This window comes from Vulpes vulpes, chromosome 6, assembly GCF_048418805.1.
Source record: "Vulpes vulpes isolate BD-2025 chromosome 6, VulVul3, whole genome shotgun sequence".
Lineage (NCBI taxonomy): Eukaryota > Metazoa > Chordata > Mammalia > Carnivora > Canidae > Vulpes > Vulpes vulpes.
The window spans coordinates 125,993,915-126,007,618 of record NC_132785.1 but is presented as its reverse complement, the minus strand read 5'-3'; the positions used below and the strand labels follow the sequence as shown (position 1 = coordinate 126,007,618).

General features: G+C 59.7%; 1 protein-coding gene across 4 annotated transcripts in view; it reads left to right on the top strand.

Moving 5' to 3' along the window:
- CCDC85C (coiled-coil domain containing 85C) overlaps window positions 1-13,704 on the top strand; it is a 76,227-nt gene that overhangs the window by 48,795 nt on the left and 13,728 nt on the right. For 2 of the 4 annotated variants that reach the window (XM_072762280.1, XM_072762277.1), the window contains exon 2: window positions 11,356-11,429. In XM_072762280.1, coding sequence (XP_072618381.1) covers window positions 11,356-11,429 — 74 coding nt within the window. The remainder of the gene's footprint in view (window positions 1-11,355; window positions 11,430-13,704) is intronic. The other 2 variants (XM_072762279.1, XM_072762278.1) reach the window with 1 other exon arrangement.

The window sequence follows — 13,704 nt, the reverse complement described above, 5'->3', positions numbered from 1 at the left end:
TCGCCGGGGTTGGGGATGCGCTCCTGTCCCTGGCTCCTCGCGCACCTGTTTTGGGGTGGCTCGCGTGCACCTTGCCCTCCGATCTGTGCCAGTGGGCACCCCGCATCCCCGGGTTCTTGTGCGCTCGCTGTCACCGAGTTACCTCTTTATACTTTCCACCAGTCTGGGGACTGAAATGGCATCTTCTTCATTTGCATTTCCCTGATTACGCACACGGTCGGGCATCCTCTTGCACGTTTCCGTCTGTGACTCACCTTCCGTGGAGCCTGTACCCCATGCTCACGTATTTCCTTATTGATCTGTAGGAGTTCTGTGTGTCCCTTGTGTCTGGGACCGGACTAGTGCACAGCCCTCCCCAGCTGCCGGCCGCTCTCCTAGCTGTGCTCATGGATCTGTTGTCATTTGTTGGGTTGGGCTGTAAACTTCACACATCAGGGTTTGAGAGGCTTTCCCTTGGCGGCTTGTTCTTTTTTGTTTCTTTCTTTTTTCTTTTTTAATTTAATTTAATTTTTTAAAAAGAGTTTATTTATTTATTAACGAGAAACAGAGAGGGAGAGAGAGAGAGGCAGAGACACAGACAGAGGGAGAAACAAGCTCCATGCAGGGAGCCCGACGTGGGACTCGATCCTGGGTCTCAGGATCAGGCCCTGGGCTGACGGCGACGCTAAACCGCTGAGCCACCCGGGCTGCCCCTTTTTTCTTTTTTTAAAGATTTATTTATTCTTGAGAGACACACAGAGAGAGGCAGAGACACAGGCAGAGGGAGAAGCAGGCTCCATGCAGGGAGCCTGATGCGGGAGTCGATCCCGGGCCTCCAGGATCACAACCTGAGCCAAAGACAGATGCTCCATAGCCGAGCCACCCAGGTGTCCCATTGTTCTTTTGGTTTCTTGACTGAGAATGCCTTTTTGCCCGGAAGCTGAGGTGATTCTTTTTAATAACTGCTGGATACACACACACTGTACAATTCAGCAGTTTTGAATAGATTCACAGAGTTGTGTAACCATCAGAATTAATTCCAGAGCGTTTTCATCTTTCCTCAATCCTTCTTCCCCTCGGCCCCTGGCAACCACGGATCGACTTCATGTCTCTCTGAATTTGCCTGTTCTGGAAATTTCATATAAATGGAGTCGCATACAGTATGTGGTCTTCTGTGACTGGCTTCTTCCCTGCAGCGTAAAGTTGTTAAGGTTTGTTGCACACGGTGTAGCATGTGTCAGAAAAGCCCCAATTTTAAATTTGCTTTTTTTCCCATAGAACTCTCTGACCCTGTTGGAACTGCTTTCTGTGTGTGGTGTGAGGTTGGGATCAAATTTTGTTCTAGGGGCACCCAGGTGACTCAGTCGGTTGAGTGGGTTTGCCTTCACTTTGGGTCATGATCCTGGGGTCCTGGGCCGGAGCCCCACGTCCAGCTCCCTGCTCAGTGGAGAGCCTGCTTCTCCCTTTCCCTCTGCCTACAGCTGTCCCTGCTTGTGCTTTCTCTCCCTGTCAAATAAATAAATAAATCTTTTTTTTTTTTTTTAAAGATTTTACCTATTTATTCATGAGAGATAGAGAGGCAGAGACACGGGCAGAGGGAGAAGCAGGTTCCATGCAGGGAGCCCGACGTGGGACTCGATCCTAGGACCTTGGGATCATGCCCTGGGCCAAAGGCAGACAGACGCTCAACCGCTGAGCCACCCAGGCATCCCCAATAAATAAATCTTAAAAAAAAAAAAAATTTAGTTCTAGGTGATGGCCAGCCGGTTGCTGCAGCTCTGCTCATGAAATACTCTTGTCTTCTCCCCACTGGCACAGAAAGCCACACGGGCCACATGCCAGGTGGGCAAGCTTCTCTGGGCTCCCGTCTGCCCCCTTCCCCCCCATGTGGCTTTGGCATCTTTCCACGGAGTCCATTCCATTCCACGCGGAGCTTTCTTCTCTGGACTCCCACCACTCCTGCAATCCCACCCCCCGGCTCATGATAATTTATTCCTGTTTTCACTGAATCAGTGAAGCACTGTCCAGACGTGGAGCTGCTGCCAGAGGTCGCCGCCCAGAGCCTCCCCCCTCCTCTTGCTCCTGAGACGTGAAGCCCTACCACTGCTTCTCATGCATAGGCTGAAGTGCTTGCCGAGGCTCAGACCTCTCAGTCTCACCTCCGGCTCCCCTGTGTCTGGGAACAGGGATCCCCTGGGTCTGATGACCCCGCCACACCTGGATTTTCCCAGCTTCCTGAGCTGGCCCCATTGGCCACACATTCCCACCTCTGCACATGGCTGGAGTCCCCTGGTATCCTGCTCCTGCCAATGCCTCCCCACTGTTCTTGCCTCCTCTGAAGGACAGCCAGCCCCGTCACGCAGGGCCTGGCACTCGATAGACATCTGGTTGACATCTAACGATAAAAACAAAACCTTTCCTTGGGACGCCTGAGTGGCTTAGCGGTTGAGCATCTGCCTTTGGCTCAGGGCGTGTTTCCGGGGTCCCAGGATGGAGTCCCACATCGGGATCCCCACAGGGAGCCTGCTTCTCCCTCTGCCTGTGCCCCTGCCTTTCTCTGTGTCTCTCATGAATAAATAAATAAAATCTTTAAAAAACAAAACAAAACCCTCCTTTCTCCTAAAAGTCATTCATATCTCCCCTTTTTGCTACCACCTAGTTTCGGGGCTCAGTAAATGTTTATCTCCCCCAGATCCCACTTCGGACTTGAGTCCTGCATACCTTACCCTCATCAAAATCCCTGAAATTCAGTTGCGTTTGCAGGGGTTCACCAATGAATAATCAGGGCCAGATGGGCAGGGGGTTCCTCAAAGGTGGAGCAGGAGAGGCGGACAGTTTGAACAGTCTCTGCTCAGCATAGATCATAGATCAGGGGTCCCCAGCCTCACGAGTGTGTTAGAATGACCTGGAAGGTGTTCATGATGCATCTGGACACCCAGGCGCCTCCCCTAGAGTCTAATACATGGTCTCATGGGGGAGGAGATCAGATGTTAGAAAATGTCCAGGTGTGTAGACGCAGCCGTGCTGAGTGCCACTGCCCGGTGTGACTCCGCGTCTGAGAGCCTGGGTGGCCCTGCCCGGCAGGCCCGCAGGCTTCTGTTCTTGGCCTCTACCAAGAGTTTCCAATCACTCAGAGTGAAATCGGGGTTGCTGGGGGAGGACACCGTGACAGGGCCGTCACCCTGCGCCGTCACCTGCACACACAGGTTAATTTCTGGGCATGAACTCAACAGGAAGGGGATTCTTTGTTCCCTCCTCCTCTGGCTTGAACCGATGACACAGTTGCAGTTGGACTTGCCGGGGCTCCCCGAGCACAGAGAAGTGAGTTTGAGCGTTGGGTCTGGGAACACCAGAGGCTTCCAGGCAGATCCAAACCGGGCACGTCCTCAATCAGCCGAGCTGGCCACAGCTTCCTGTTTGGCTGCCCCCTGGAGATCGCAATACGGGTCCGGCATTAAATGCCAGGAATTAAATGCCAGGCACCCCCCGCAAGGCCCGAGTAGGCAGGGTGCTGAGCCACCGAGGTCCCCAGGGCTTTGCATGAAGCACACAAAGGGGCAGATGGGTGCCAGGGGACGGCCAGGTGTCTCAGGAGAGGCCGAGTGGCCAGCATGGGGAGGTCTCAGTTTTCATTAACACAGTTGTTTTTTTTCAGTGCCGGTTAATTTTCTTTCCTCCGTGGATGGAGAGGGTGGGAGTCCGGTTACGGCAATTCTGTTTCATCTGTGGATTTGGTGGGGCTGATATTTAGGGTTTCCATGACCCCATGGAGGTGGAATCACAGCAGGGGCTGGGTGCCAGCCTGTTGGCATTCGCTGTGTGACTTTGGTCTTGATACTTAACCTCTCTGAGGCTCAGGCTCCTATTCAATAAACGGGGAGTAATAACAGGACCTACTGCATCCGCTTGGTGTGAGGATTACCTGGGTCGATGGTCGGGGTTTTGTGCAGTGCCCGCTGGCACCTAGTAGATGCTCAGTAAAATTTGTGTGTGCAAATGGGAGAACAGGTTCCCTTCTCAATGCCCTGTGTGGACATGAGCTCCCTGTCCCACACCTAGGGCCCTGGAAGTCAGCGCTGAGCTTGTGGCTGGCTGCCTTGGCCCGGGCGCCCCTGCACCCGTCCATGGGCAGCTCAGGTGGGCAGCCTGGCAGAGGAGGGAGCAGCAGGGGCCAAGGTGCCCAGCCCTCCCAGCCTCCCTGGCCCCATGCGGCCACCCCTGAGAAGCGTCCTCACGGGAACCTGATGTTCCCCTGATATGCCTCTCTCAGGCCTCTCGCCTTCATCCATAAATAATACGTGTCTCACATTCAGCCTGCGCCTCCTGGAGCCACGTTGTGTGCCAGGAAGCAGATGCTCATGGGTAATCGGCTCAGGTGCTCCCCACCTGCTTGCCGAAGTCCCCCCTCCCTGCCTCTGCTCACGCTGTCCTGCTCACACTTGCCATCCATCCCCACCTCACTTATCTGCCTGTCAGCCTCCTGCTTCCTCTTCGAGGCCCAGCTCAGATGCCACCTCCTGCAGGAAGGAGCCCCTGATTTCTCCCTGTCAGCACATCCTTGCTCTGAGCATCCTTTCCCTGTGGGACAGGCTTTCTGCTGCCCTCCTGGCAGAGTCCCAGGAGGGGCAGGGTGAGTGCACTGCCCTGGGGTTGGGAAGCAGCTTCTTGTGCCTCCTCCCCTACTTCAGGAGCCTTCATCATTCCAGAGGCTTCTGCCCAGCAGAGGCCTAGGGTGCAGGGAATAGGTGGGCCTGGGGTTAGAACATCCTCCACATCCTTTAGGAAGATGGACCATTTCCAGCTTCTGCTGGGTTGGTGTCCCAGGCCTTGCCGAGGGAGCCTGGGAGTGCCATGTGTCGGAGGGGGGCAGCTCCAAGACCTGCTGAGTCTGGCCTGTGGGTGGGTGGGGAGAAGCCACTCAGGGACCAAGCACCTGCCAGCAGGACTGGGTGCTACAGGAAGTGCAGGAAGACGGCCTTTGGTGCCGTCGAGCCACCGAGCCAGAAGGAAGGCAAGGCTCCGGGGAAGGGGAGGCCAATCCACCCCTGCGTGGTTGACAACCTTTACTTCACCTCCCCGGGCCTCGCTTACTTCATCTGTAAGTTGGGCCTGTCTCCCAGGCCTGCCCTGCTGGTTTGGGCTTCCAGGACCCAGCCTGTAGGTACTGCTGGGCACCTGCCTGCCCCCGGGGGCTGAGTCCTGGTGGGGAGAGAAGGGACAGATTCGGGAAACCAGCTTGCAGGAAAGCAGGTGCTCTCAGGGGCCGCATCCATCCTCTGGGGCAGAGGGATGGAAGCCTGGAACCGTGAGGGAGCTTGTTTGCTGCGGCCCTTCTGCCCCGATGGAGCCACCGGCCCCGACGCTGACCCCTCTTAATGAAGTGGAAGGAGAAGAGAATTGAATCAGCCGAGCGGCAGTGTGGAAATGTCAGCCACCCCCACGGAGGAGGCCCAAGGCCTGGTGCGGCGGGGTCGCCTGCTAATGACCTGCCACCAAGACTGCCTGTCCCCAGGACCTTGTGGGGACCGCGCCCAGCGGGAGGGGGCTGGGAGGAGGCGGGGTTGGAAGGGGAAGCAGCTGGAGAGTCAGGCCCCGTGTGTCACTGTGTGTCACTGTGTGTCACTGTGCAACAGCACCCGCCCCCCAGCCCCCACTTCTTCCCATGCAGGGGGTCGTGCTTTCTCCTAGGCTCTGACAGACGCTATTGGCACTCTGCCCAGGACCCCCGTGGCACTTCTGCTTCTGTGTCCACTGCCCGCTTCACCTGCTAGCACCTGCAGCTCTGCCCGGGAGCTTTTCCTTTCCACTCTCCAGGTGGGCAGTGCTGGGCATTGGCACCTCTGTTCCCCACGAGCAGCCCCCACCAGTGAGCCCCAGGGCAGGTGGGGTAACTCCGAGACCCCCAGAGCTCCCCAGGAGATTGACACTACGTTCATCCGCTCATTCTGTTCCCCGCCTTGCCTCCCACTCCTGTACCTGGGCTCCCCAGGGTCACCTCCCACACAACCCGCGTGTACTTGAATCCCCTGCCTCACTCATTTTAGGATGTGGGCTCCTGGTGTGGCCGGCTGTTGCTGCTGGGTGAGATTCTGAGCGACGCCTGCCCTCAGCACCTGGGATCTCCGCGTTCTGTGTTTCTGGCAGGCCCTTGTTGGGGGTGCTCTGCGTGGGGTGTGGGTGCTGTGTTGCCGGCTGAGTGCTCTTCATTGTAGCTGCTGCTGGCGGGAGCTCATAGAATAGGGAGCTGACCCCCCGGCAGGATGCGTTCCTGTAGGTCTTTAGACTTTTCCTGAGCGAGGGCCTGCTATGTGCCTCCTGTGGAGCTGGTGCGGAGGGTTTACAGGGCTGATTGGATTGTGACCTCTGGCTCCCACATTCCTACCATTTGGGCTAAAGCTGAGGCTGGGGTCACACTGCCTACCTGGGGAGGGTACCAGGCCGGAGGGGAGGTGGGGAGATGTGACCTGGCTCCAGACTCAGGCTCTGAGAAGGGAGGGTGGACTGGTGGTCTTCTCCTGAGAGGGCAGCTTGCAGACCCTCCCATCTGGGGGGCTGCATGGCCCTCCACACTCCCTGGGGGCACACAGGACCCAGGAGGCCGAAGCTAGGGCTGACTGACGTTCTGGCTTTTGGAAGCAAGAATATTGCAGGCTTGCAGGCCCTTACCCCTTGCCGCCACCCTCCACTCCCCAGATGGAAGCTGGATTGTGAATCCTCCGGAACTGGTCCAGTGGAGCCTGGGGAAGATCTGAAGGGGACACATTGGCCAGCTCGCCCTGGGGTCCCTTCTGTAGTCACCTCCTTCATTTTCTCTGCAAGCAGCCAAGCCGGGAAATGACGCATTCCTCCCTTGGGGCCGTTCCTCACCACTGCAAACCCTGGGATTAATTTAATTACACGCTCATCTCCGAGAGGCTGGGGCTCAGAGGCGCCCAGCAGGATCACGAGTTGCCCAAGGCTGCTGGGAGGGATCATCCTCCCAGGGAGCTAAGCCCTCCGGGGTCTCCCGCCCCTGCCCCACAAGGTCCACCTTGCCACCCTTCCCTGCTGCAGGGAAAAGTGCCACCTGCTCTGACCCACGGGGGCCCGATGTCTGGCTCCTGGGCTCCTGGCAGGGAGCACAGCCAAGTCTGGGGAGCTGAGCGGAGGGTGGGATCCAGTGGGACTGAGGAAGCTTCTCTCGGATATCAGGAGGCAGCCTCGAATCCTCCTCAACTTGGGAGGTGGGGGCGAATGCACCCAGACCAGAACCGGGAGAGCTCGGATTGGCCATCGTCCTGGCCACCCTTCTGCTTCAGTGGTGTCAGTGGGTGGCTCTGCAACATGTCAGTACAATAATGTAATCCTTTCTCCTTTTTTTTTTTTTAAAGGAAAGATTTCTATTTTTTTTTAAAGATTTTATTTATTCATTCATGAGACACACACACACACACACACACACACACACACAGGGGCAGAGACACAGGCAGGGGGAGAAGCCGGCCCCTCACAGGGAGCCCGAAGTGAGACTTGATCCCATGACCCCAAGATCATGACCTGAGCTGAAGGCAGATGCTCAACCACTGAGCCTCCCAGGCGCCCCCTCTCCCTATTCTGGAAGTAGATTATTTGAAAATTAACAAGAAGTGGTGTGAATAAATAAAAACTCCCTTGTTCCCTCCTGTGAGCAGCACCGCCTTCAATATCTCCATGTGCCTCCTTCCTGAATGTCTTTCAATGCACAGATATTTTTAAACGTTGAGAGCAATCATACATCTCATTTTATGTCCAGTTTTTTTTTTTTTTTAAGATTTTATTTATTCATGAGTGAGACAGAGAGAGAGAGAGAGGCGGCGGGCAGAGATACAGGCAGAGGGAGAAGCAGGCTCCATGCAGGGAGCCCGACGTGGGACTCGATCCTGGGTCTCCAGGATCTCCCTGGGCTGAAGGCAGGTGCTAAACCGCTGAGCCACCCGGGCTGCCCTTGCGTCCAGTTCTTTCCACCGACATGCAAAGGTTTTCCGCGTCGCTTAGAAGAGAAACCCTCCCTAAGCATCCTTCGGAGGACAGGGTGTGCCTCTCTGCTACTCTTGGACAAATGGTTATTCCCATTTCTGGCCACTGCTGCACTGTCCTTATACCTCGAATTCATTCTTTTTTTTTTTTTTTTTTTCCTCAAATTCATTCTTTAGGATAGATTCCATTGGAAGCCGTGGATGATTGATAATACTTTAAGGGCTCGCCTGTTGTTTGGAAATTAGAAAGAACAGCCCCACAAAGCCTGGTGGTCTGAAGTGTACTTTGTTTTCTGCAGCTGCTTGGGGTTTGGGGCAAACCGGAACCTGTGGGCTGAGTGGGGACAGCGCCTTGGTCTGTGTCCACCTGCGCCCTGTGTGTGCTGTGGCTCGGGGGCCCCGAGGCCTGGTCCTGGCAGCAGTGGGGGGGGCAGGTGGGGTGTCGTTGGGTCATTTGTCCTCCATAGCATTGCCTACGTCCCTTCTGGCACTAGCTGTCGCCGCTCTGTTCTCACTGGACCCACTGTGGCCGAGGGCCTGCTCAGATGGGAACGGGGTGTGTCTGGCCCGCCGCTGCCCAGCAGTGAGGGCACTGAGGCCGGTACAGGGCACTGGGTGAGCTGGTGACCTGCTGCGGGCCCGGCTGGCCTGGTCCCCAGGTGGCCGATCCTCTCCCGCGTTCAGGGCTGTACCCGGCGCGGTCCCGCCCTGGGGGCTACAGTGAGCTGGGGGGGGGTGGCCTGCTTGTCGCTGCGCCCGAGGACTGGGCATTCTTGGAGTGTCCAGGAGAGAGAGGCTGGGACAAGAACCATGTCTTCTTTCTGGGACGCGTGCCAGCCTCCGTCCGTGGCACGAAGCTGTCAGTCTGCTCAGAGCAGCCAGACGCTGGGGGTCCTGAGCACTGACCTGCCGAGGTGGGTCTGGATGCTGGGGACCGGGTGTGGCAGGCTGGGCCCTGGGCACCCCGGCTCTCCCGCCAGCAGGGGGGGGACACATTCCTCGGGGCCTCCTCATTCGGAGAGTGGGGGGATGCCTGCCTGGACCTTAGCAGGTGCCGGGGCTGCCGTGTGTCACACCTGGGGTGGGTGGGGGTCTTCCCTCCCCCACTGACCCCACCCAGGGGGACACCATGTAGGGGTCAGCTAGTTACTTGGGTCTCTTTGTCTTAACGTGTGAGGATGAGATTGCTGTGTGGGGGGGGGTCTTTGTAGTTTTTGCACACTGTTTCCCCGTCAGTGTTCCAGGGAACCCCTCCTGCTAACAGCCTACAGAGGACACAAAGAGGTGGGGGACCCAGGCTGCACCCCGTCTCCCTCTCTGTGTCCAGAGGGGCCTGGCACACCCTGGGCCCGGGGGCCTTTCCCATCAGGCCTGTTCCCATGGGAGTGATGTGGGAAGGGATGTGGGAAGCGTTTGTCAGTCGCCGCTGATGGAGAATGAGCAGAGGGGGTGGCACGGGGCCCGGACCGAAGTGACTGTGGCTGAGGACGGGTGTGAGGAAGGCCCTTGTTCAGCTGCGGCCGCCGGGCTGGCCAGGGTCCCCTTCCCTGGGCATGCGGGATCCCCTAGCACCAGGTGTGCACGCAGAGTCCAAGTGGGGGTGCCCTCGAGGTCACCCCCTGCCATCCAGTCCTCCTCGCCGCTGTCCTGACTTGTGCCATCAGCAAGCCGCTTCGCCTCGGAGCCTGGGTTTCCTGGCTGTCAAAGGGAGCTGTGCAGAGCCAGGGCGGCGAGGCGGTGTTGGGGGCGGCCACTCCCAGCAGGGCCCCCCTGGCCCAGCGCCTGTGGTTCCCAGGCCGGGTGGGGGTGGCCCTTGCCGCATCTGGAAGGCCCCGCATTCCTGAGAGGTGACTTGCTGCTGGGGCGGAGGCGCGGGTGTGTGGCTGGAGCTGCTCCAGGGCTGGGGTGGGGGTGAGGGTGGGAGCTCCGGGGCACAGGCCGGGGCCTGGGCCGGGGCCGGGGGTGTACAGCTCCTAAGGGCCCCTCCGTGGGAGAGCCGCGTCCTGTAGCTGGTGCAGCCTCAGCCGACGGGCAGGGGCTCCTGAGGCCCAGGCCAAGCCCCGCGGCAGGGAGGTCATGCGTTCTGGGGAGGGGGCCGCCCACTGAGCAGTGATGGGGGACGGCAGGACAGCCCTGTCCCCAAGCAGCTGGGCTCATGGGCGGTGCCAGCTGTGGGCTGGGGGTGGGCAGATGCTCCATCATCTCACAGCTGCATGATGGTCCAGCTTGCCCTCTGACAGCACCCAATCCCCTTTTGCCCACCCAGCTGTGTTAGAAGTCCTATGGGGCCCGTCTCCCAAGGCTGCGGTGTAGAGAGGCGGCTTGGTCTAAGGTCTGGTGACTTCTGAGCTAGAAGGCTGGTGGCGGAACCAGCAGAGACCCTGTTGGGGGCAGGTGGGCACAGTAGGAGGAGCAGTGACCGGCCTAGTAGTTGGGGTGTAGCTTGGTGTCTGGGCCGTGTGAACTCTGGTGGTGGGGTGCTCATGTGGATGAGAGACGCACAGCCTGTCCCTTATCAGGGGGCGGCAGACCAGGCAGGGAGGTGCCCCGCATCCCGTGCGTCTGGCCTGAGACCTGACCTGTGTCACTGCACGAGCGCACCTGCCGTGATGGCTTGGTCCCCTCCGCTGCCCGGCCCTCGCCGTCCCTGCCCTGTGTCCCGCATCCGTCCCCCGGCCACTCTGCTCGGGGTGGTCCTCAGCTTCCACCTCGGTAGTCTCTGCTACCCCAGCCTGGCCTGGGGTGACTTAGTCATTGTTTTTCTCCTCTGTGGGGGGGACTGATCTCTAGCCTCCTGGGGAGGCCGGCCCTGGGCCCTGGAATTTAGGCTGGTGGAATTTTGCCTGCCTTTGTGATGTGATGGTAAGACAGGTCAGGGCGGTGAGGGAGGGTGGGTTTCGGGAACCCTGCTGCATTCAGAAACTGGGGGTGCATGGGTGGGGAGCGTGCCACTGGCTTGGCCCAGTACCCGGCTCCTGGCTGCTCTCCTCGGCAGAGTCCTTCCAGAAAGGTGGTGGCTCACCTGCATTATGTACCTGCCCCACCCCTACCCCACCCCCACTCCGAATTGTTCGCAGAAGTTTCTGTATGTCAGGAACCCGGGACACTGACTCCATATGTGCAGGAGACTCAGTTTCCCCACTGTGCTGGGGAGAGGGCTCCCTGGACCCCATTCTCTGCTGTGCGCTGCCCCCTGGCGGTGAGGGTCCCATCGGGGCTGTTTGGGAGAGGGCTTAGGACGCGAAGCATTGGGGGCTGAGGGAGGAGGCACAGGACAGGTGGTGAGATAACACCTCCCCTTACTGCAGGGCACAGGCGCGGGTGTGGCTCTCACTGGACACCGAGTCTCTGATTAACGTGCTCCCCGCTTGTGTCGTTACAGATCCCTCGTCCACCTACATCAGGCAGCTGGAGACCAAGGTGAGGCTGCTGGAGGGTGACAAGCCCCTCGCACAGGTAGGCTGGCTGGGGGTAGACCTCGGGGGCCAGTGCCACTGCACTCTGAGGGCCAGCGTGAGCCGTGCCCCCGAGCCCCCCGTGCCAGTGCCCACCCGTGTCCCAGCTTACCTGGGGCTCCCCACCTCAACACCCCCCACCTGCCCTGCTCCTGTCTGGAGTCACTCCCTGGAACTTTGGGGTCATGGACCTAATTCTCACACCATGGCCTTTGGGGTGTCCCTTGTCACAGCCTCTCACTGCTGTCCCCCCCAGTGGTCTGCGAGCTCGTCGGGCCAGCCCTGGGCCTGTCCCAGAGAAGGTGTGGAATGCACAGGTGCTGGAGAAGGGGCTCGCACACCCCCAGCCTCACCCACACGGAAACCTCCCTGCTCTTGCACCGCTGACGCCTCTCCCGTCAGGGGTGAACCCTCCCCCTCCCCCGTCCTGGGCCTGGCCGGCGCCCACAGACACTGAGGCTGTCTCATGACAGGCATGTCCCCAGCATAGGAATGGTGGGTTAGAGGCTGGTGGATGAGGCGGGGGGAGGCGGGCAGGGTGACAGCCAGAGCAGGGGGCACAGGTGGCTGTGGTCCTGCTGAGTGCGGGTGGGGCACAGAGGGGTCGTGACGGTCAGGCCGAGGGCCCTCTGTGCTGCGGGTGGGGCGGGGATGGGAGGCTGAGGTCAGCCCTGCACGGGTCCTGGGGCCCGCTGGCTCGGCCCGCCCCTCCAGCCTCTCTCTGTACCATCCTTGGCTTAATCTCCCCTCCCCCTCCCCTGCGGTACCCCGGCCCTGCGTGGCAGCCAGAGTGCCCAGAGCGTTTCTCTGGGAACCAACCCCGGGGAGGGCTCAGCTGCCTGGCCCCGTTGCTTGGCGACCAGCGGGCTTGGCGCCACCGTCCTGCTCGGGAGCCGGGCGGCTGCGGGGAGGCTCACGGCCCCGTCACCGCCGTCCCACGCCCTCCCCTACGTGGGCTGCGTGGGCTGCGTGGGCAGTTCCCACAGCCTGGCGGGCCTCGGAGGAGTGCACGGAGCATCCCCGCACCCCAGGGCCACCGCACCCATGTTCAGGGGCACAGCCAGGCATCGAATTGCAAGGCTGGTTTGGTGACTTTATACGGGTTAAGGTCCTGCGTGGCTTCTAGAAGGGCTTGGCCACGAGACGTGCTGGCTCCTTGGGGCTGGGGGGTCCCACCTGGCTGGGGTCCCACCTGGCATCCCACGAGGTCGGGCATGGGTGGCTGAGCGGCAGGAGCTCAGGCAGGAGAACTGGGGCCGGCTGAGGCCCGGGGGCCTTTGCTTTGGAGCAGGAGCCTGTCCTGCTTGCCGCAGCCACTGGAGTGCCACGGAGTGAAGGCCGGGACCCCCTGTGGCCCTGAAGCCTGGGCTCAGTCTCCTTGTCACTCTGTCCCAGTCCAGCTCCTCTTGGGTTCATCCTTCCCTCGGAGAAGCACGTCAAGAGCCCAAGCCCTGAATTCAGGTTGCTGCCTGACGTCTTGTCCTGTGGTCCAACTGGGCATGGCTTGTGGTCCCTTTACGACAAAGACAGGAGTGTCCCCGACTCCGTGGCCTCTGCTGTCCTGGGCCACATTGTCCTGTTGGGAAAATACACCCCAGTTCCCATTTGTGGACCTGGCTGTGGACTTGGGGGAGATGTGCACATGCTCAGGCCGTGGAGGAGTGGCCCTTCTACTCCTTCCTCCCCGGGGGCCCCCATAGCTGCATCTGCCGGCCCCAGGCCCACATGTACAGCGTGGGTGGTCGTCAGGGGCCCTGTGTCTGGGCCTCGGGGACGGCAGCTATCTGGGCGGTGGGTGGCTCTGCCCAGCCCCCTGTCCCCGAGCCTGCTCTGACCTGCTCCCGGGGGTCAGATCTGGGGCCTTGGCCCGGAGGCAGCCGCAGGACCAGGCTTGCTGGGCAAAGATCTCCATTCGATGGAGGGATCCAGACCCTCCCTGGGATCCAGGCTGGGGCTGCAGGCGGTTAGATTGGGATGTAGGGACAAGATCAAGCTTTTTGCCCAGCTTTTGGCTGGTAGCAGGCATCAGCATGGGGGCTCAGCATCTGGCACGAAGGGATCCAAGTGGCTTATTTCTCTGGTAGAAATTTTCCTTCTCCCTGAACGAACAAAGCCCCTGAAGCCAAGCTGCAGTGGTGGTGGTAGTTGCATGGGCTCGTGTGTGCCCTGGGGGTCCGGACACCCAGGGCCCTTCCCTATCTCTTCCTCCGCGGGGACGCTGCTGGTGGGCAGACTGAGCTCTTGCCCGGGATCTCCCAGGTGTGGGGGCCACAGCC